The sequence below is a fragment of the Garra rufa genome, chromosome 20 (genome assembly GCF_049309525.1).
Source record: "Garra rufa chromosome 20, GarRuf1.0, whole genome shotgun sequence".
NCBI lineage: Eukaryota > Metazoa > Chordata > Actinopteri > Cypriniformes > Cyprinidae > Garra > Garra rufa.
Window position 1 is genome coordinate 35,170,690 of NC_133380.1, and position 5,597 is coordinate 35,176,286.

The 5,597-nt window shown below is 39.0% G+C and overlaps 1 protein-coding gene across 2 annotated transcripts; it reads left to right on the forward strand.

The window, feature by feature from the left end:
- The first annotated feature begins 234 nt into the window (after nt 1-234).
- Nucleotides 235-5,194, forward strand: fam174c (family with sequence similarity 174 member C). Of its 2 annotated transcripts, XM_073825980.1 has the most exons (3): nt 244-715; nt 3,724-3,852; nt 4,002-5,194. In XM_073825980.1, the coding sequence occupies exons 1-3, from the start codon at nt 450-452 to the stop codon at nt 4,003-4,005; spliced, it is 399 nt and encodes a 132-aa protein (XP_073682081.1). In that variant the 5' UTR covers nt 244-449; the 3' UTR covers nt 4,006-5,194. The 2 variants fall into 2 exon arrangements, with proteins under 2 accessions (XP_073682082.1, XP_073682081.1); XM_073825981.1 differs by lacking the exon at nt 4,002-5,194 and having other exon boundaries at nt 235-715; nt 3,724-3,856.
- The last annotated feature ends 403 nt before the right edge of the window (nt 5,195-5,597 follow it).

The following is a 5,597-nucleotide window of genomic DNA, read 5'->3' on the forward strand; positions in this document are numbered from 1 at the left end:
GTCCGTGTCATGCCGTTCATTCACGTGTCAATAAATACAGCTGTGGTGCTTTTTACAGAAACCACATTACGCAAATACACGACAAAACAAAGTTTACAGCTCTTTGTGAGAACGCACATGTTGCGTTTTGCACTGACGCAACGCGGCCAGAGCCGTTGACGTATCTACCGTTTGCGTAAAGTACGATTCAAACATCAAAATGATCACTATACAGCCATATTTTTAAAGTAACTACGATATTATTTTTAGAGAGTGAAATTCGTTTGTGCTCTCAGAGAGGAACCTGATCTGGTTGTTGATTCCCCTCAGGACACAATTTACCGTAACACTACGTGTGTTGTCGTCTTCAATCAGGAAGAGGAACTGAATTCATTACTTGAAGAGAACTTCGTATTTGTATGTAACGCCAGGTCTTCTTTTGCCTTTAAAAATCACGAACTCAAGCTACAATGACACATTTAAGACTTCTGCCTCTTGTTTTGACGTTGTGGGTTGTTTCGTTCGCCGATGACACGAGCAAGAAGTCCACCGCCACTAAACCACCCGCTCTCAAGAACATTTCCAGCATCAGCATCAGCACTTCTTATAAAAATGACACGACTACAAACTCAAAAATGGGCTTTAATCTGGACGGCGCGATGATAAACAGGGCCCTGTATGTTCTGATCGGGATCACAGCCATCGGAGTTCTGTATTTCTTAGTGAGAGCGGTTCGGTAAGTCATCTGGAAATCATGTCAAATGCCATTTTGTCTTAAAAGTGTTCCTAGCTACACAGTGTATATACTGCGTATACTTAAGCATATAGACAGCGAGTCAAATCGCAAACGCTGTCATGGTAAGAAACTTGGGATGTTGCGTCACATAACCTGTTATTTCACCTCGAAGAAGACCAACTTGGTTAAATAAAGTTTGGTTTTAATAGCAGTGAGACAAGATAGACTAATTCCTGAAGAACTGCACTATGGACTTAAGAACAAACTTGTTTTAAAGGTACACTCGATATTATATGTGTAAAACGTTTTAGTGTGAAACAAGTGAAATCTTGTTTATGATGTACACTCACTTGAACTCTATTCCAGATTCATCAACCTTGTAAAAGGCTGTTTTATTCTCCATGGAGCGCGTCGCCCCCTCATAGGCGCCGATATGAGTCACATGACCAGCAGTGTCACGCACACGTCTTCCTTTTACAGTACACGTGCTTGCTGAAGTTTCTAAATTGCCTGAAACGTCCAGGTTTTGTCTTTGTTTTCCAGTTGATGTGCTCTTTATGGTCCTCATACATTATAGAGGGTTGCACTTCCGTCATGATTTGGTCAGTTGCCCGGATGCGTGGCCATATTGGCAATACTCGGATGTAAACAACAGCATGGATGCATGGTTTATGTACTACTAAAAAGCTGTTCTGCTGATTTATACTGTGTAAACATGGAAAAAAAAAAACGCGTGGAAGTTGCTAAGTCATATAGACGTTTTTCCTGAACGCGGAGTTTATTCCGATCTGTTAATCTAATGTTAAACCTATTAAAATGTGACCCGATCTGGCGAAATGAGTCGGAAGTCGCAACTTTATTTTAAGATACAGGCCGATAATGTGGAAAAACAATGAAAAAATTTTTTTTTTCTTATTTTAGTTAGTTTAAAAAAAAAAACAGACATTCAAAAATAATCCCCCAAAGTTTCGTAGTCCAGATAATTGAGTAAAGGTATAAAGTTGACTTAAAAGTTTTACAAAATTCGCTGGAAATGAACATTGCTGTTCTCAACTCCTCTCATCACTTCTGAGCATTTCCCTATATTTCGGGTTTCCCCTGAAACGTCACTATATCTATATAAAACCAATCAAAAAGTTTAGAAATGTACACCAACAGTGACATAAACGCTAATCATTTCTCAATGGGAAGCACCATTTCGATTGACCGGCACGCGATTGGTCCAGCCATCCTCCTGTCAGACTAGCAGCACTCTGTGTAAACAAGCTAGTGAGAGTGGCTAAGGCTAGTCAGGCAGATGTGTCATCCTCCAATGAAAGCATAAATTTGGCCCTGTGGCCTAATGGTTAGAGAGTCTGACTTGTAACCCGAAGGTTGCAGGTTCGAGTCTTAGGTCCGGCAGGGATTGTAGGTGGGTGGAGTGAATGTACAGCACTCTCTCCACCCTCAATACTACGACTGAGTTGAATCCCTTGAGCAAGGCCCCAACTGCTCCCCGCCGCAGCAATAGCAATATGGCTGTGTGTTCACAGTGTGTGTGTGTGTGTGTTCACTAATGTGTGTGCACTTGGATGGGTTAAATGCAGAGCACAAATTCAGAGGATGGGTCACCATACTTGGCCTCACGTCACCTCCTTTCCTCCATCACTTTGCAATGTCGCAATGACATTACTCCTCAAAGTTTGATGAGTGTGTAAATGACACAAAGCTGTTGACGTTAGCTACATTAAAAACAGATGGACGCTATTTGAATGGGTTCCTATGGAGACTGGGACAGAAGAGCATCGAATCTGACATTAGAATTCGTAATAGCGGTACTCATTGTTTACAAAGTAATTTAAAAAGCTGGTCAGCAGAAAGAAGCATGAAGTGCTCTAAAATTTCTTGGTAAACGGGGGCAGTGAGTTTGGTTTTCGAAAAACACAGTGGACCAACACCAGCAGATGACGTTGCACCTCAAATCATCACAGACTGTGGAAACTTAACACTGGCCTTCAAGCAACTTGGGTTATGAGCCAAGACTCTAGGACAGTGTTTCTCAACCCTGGTCCTGGGCGACCCCAAAACTGGAGATGTTTTCTAATGAGCTGAAGAGTGCAATCAGGTGTGCTTGATTAGAGAGCACTTTGTGCAGTGTTGGGGGGCGGACAGGGTTGAGAAACACTGCTCTAGGACCTTGGTTTCCAAATGCAATATAAAACTTGCTCTTATCTAGCCCAGGTAAGATGCCTCTGACATTGTCTGTGGTTCAGGAGTGGCTTAACAAGAGGAATACGACAAGTGTAGCCACATTCCTTGACACGTCTGTGTGTGGTGGCTCTTGATGGCTTGACCCCAACCTTAGTCCATTCCTTGAAGTGGAGAAGTTCACCCAAATCTTGAACCGATTTTGCTTGACAAGCCTCTCATAGCTGCGGTTCTCTCGGTTAGTTGTACATCTTTTTCTTCCAGACTTCTTCCTTCCATTCAACTTTCTGTTAACATGCTTGGATACAGCACTCTGTGATCAGCCAGCTTCTTTGGCAATGCATGTTTGTGGTTTACCCTCCTTGTGAATGGTGTCAATGATTGTCTTCTGGACAACTGTCAGATCAGCAGTCTTCCCCATGATTGTGTAGCCTAGTGAACCAAACTAAGAGACCATTTTGAAGGCTCAGGAAACCTTTTGAGTTGATTAGCTGATTGGCATGTCACCATATTCTAATTTGTTGAGTGAATTGGTGGGCTTTTGTTAAATGTGAGCCAAAATCATCACAAATAAAAGAACCAAAGACTTAAACTACTTCAGTCTCTGTGCATTGAATTAAATTTGAGATTCACCTGCATATAGCATTGATAACAATATATTTTTTTGCTGTATAGGCTGATATTGAAGTCATTATCCACTGATAAAACTTTTTTGACATTTTTAGAAGCTTTGTAGTCTCATTTAGTTTTGTGTTTTATGGAAAGAGAAATCACAGATTTCTTCAAGCATTTAATGTCTCTTATTTGTGCTTTCTTTACAGTCTGAAGAAAACAGGTGTTCAGAGAAAGAAATACGGGCTTCTGTCAAATTACGACGACACAATGGAAATGGCCCACCTTGAAAGTGACGAGGACGATACCACTGTTTATGAAGCCAAATCTTCGAGAAGGTAGTCAAACAAAATATTGACATAAGTAACGCTTAGTCTGTGCTAAGCTTTAGGCTTTGGACGGTGATCTTGGAAATCTATACCTCAGATAGTATCTTGTCTGACCTGCTTTAACAGCTTTTCTTTCCTGCTTTTCTTTCTTTCAACAGATGAATCTCTGGGTGTGTTTGACACCACCAGAAACAGAATGTGATGAAGACAATCCCATTATTTCCACCAAAACGGTTGTTGAATGATTTCGTCGTCATTTTCTACAACCACAAGAGGACCTAGTCAGGATGCTTGGATGCCTTTTTCCAAGATTAAAGTGGAATGTGTAGGTTTAAACTAGATTTGGACTGATATGACCAAATAGATCTTCTCAGAAAATTCTCAGAAGGTCATAATTTGTTTTGCTTTGGAAACAAAGTTGGCGGAAGGTCAAAACTGTGTTTTGTGCCAAAGTTACTTATGCATCATTTTTAGGGGTTTGAAACTCTTGTCTAAGTTGATGTGTGTTAATAAATATTGATAAAACCGCCCCTCATTTCCAATTTACCAACACTGAAAGGCCTGAAAGTTGTTTGCTAATTTATGGGTATCTATTATATTGTTTGGATTATCTGAATTTGTAATTGTTTTAGGTGTACAGTCAATTTATGATAGATTTTTTTTTTTTTTTTTAAGTATTTCTTTTCTTGTTTTTTTCTTTCAATACTGTACTGGGTATTACTTTCAGATGTGAGTTCTGGAATAAGTGACGAATTTTGTGTGTATGATTCTGCCAAATACCAGCATAAGTAAGAGATGCACTTTGAATTTTAGGGTTTAGAAACTACAACAGCAAAGCGTGGTATTTTATGACATGGCGACACTCCTGACCACTTCATCTTTGTACCATATTTGTTTCATAAATAAAAGGAGTTATATTTTTAGAGACTAATCATTCCCAACACAATTTTGGTTCCAAACATAGTCATTCTCCAAGTTATCAGCGTGTTAGCTGAGACTCCACATGCATTGTTTTTTTTAATTGGTGTGATTTTGCATTGTGTAAAGGTGACAATTGAATGTGCTGTCAACACAGCAAGCAATCTTGAGGTATATGGATCCAATATAAGTGTTCTCAAATTTCCAACTTGAACATTTAAGGAGTGTCTATAACATGATTTTCTTTGAAATACATTTACTGACTTATTGATGCTGTCAAATACTGTCAAACTGAAATGAATGAAGTATCACTGTATCAATATTTAATGTACATAATTTCAATGATTCCTGAAGTGTGCCTTTCATTCATTCCTTTTTGTAATCGCAATTGATTGGATGTGATTTTGTAATTAAATTATCTCTTCTATTTTCATCCTTGTTAATTATTTATTTAATTCTACCTTTTATATGAAACATTTTAGATGTGATCGATTTCAGAAACACCCCTAAAGCATATAAGGAGTGATGTTAATCTAACTTAGTAAAATTTGCCTGATAATGATTCATTTTGAACCATTTCTCTGTATATTCTCAGAGTATTTTACAGACTTTATACAGATAAGCAAATTTTTTTCTCTATCTCTCTTCAGTCACAAAGTGTAGTGACCCATCAGATACATCTTTCTCTCTTGGATGAGCGATTTCCACACAGGGCTTTAGTGCAGCATGAATTCCTGGTCAGTTTCACTGCACACATTTCCAGATTTGACATAACTGATATGGCAAGCGATAGGAAAATATATACAGAGTGATTTCTCAGTGAAGAATTCACTGTG

Coding starts and splice junctions, on each gene's coding strand:
- fam174c (XM_073825981.1), top strand. CDS start 450: ATGACACATTTAAGACTTCTGCCTCTTGTTTTGACGTTGTGGGTTGTT. Junction 716..3,723: donor TTCTTAGTGAGAGCGGTTCG/GTAAGTCATCTG, acceptor CTTTCTTTACAG/TCTGAAGAAAACAGGTGTTC.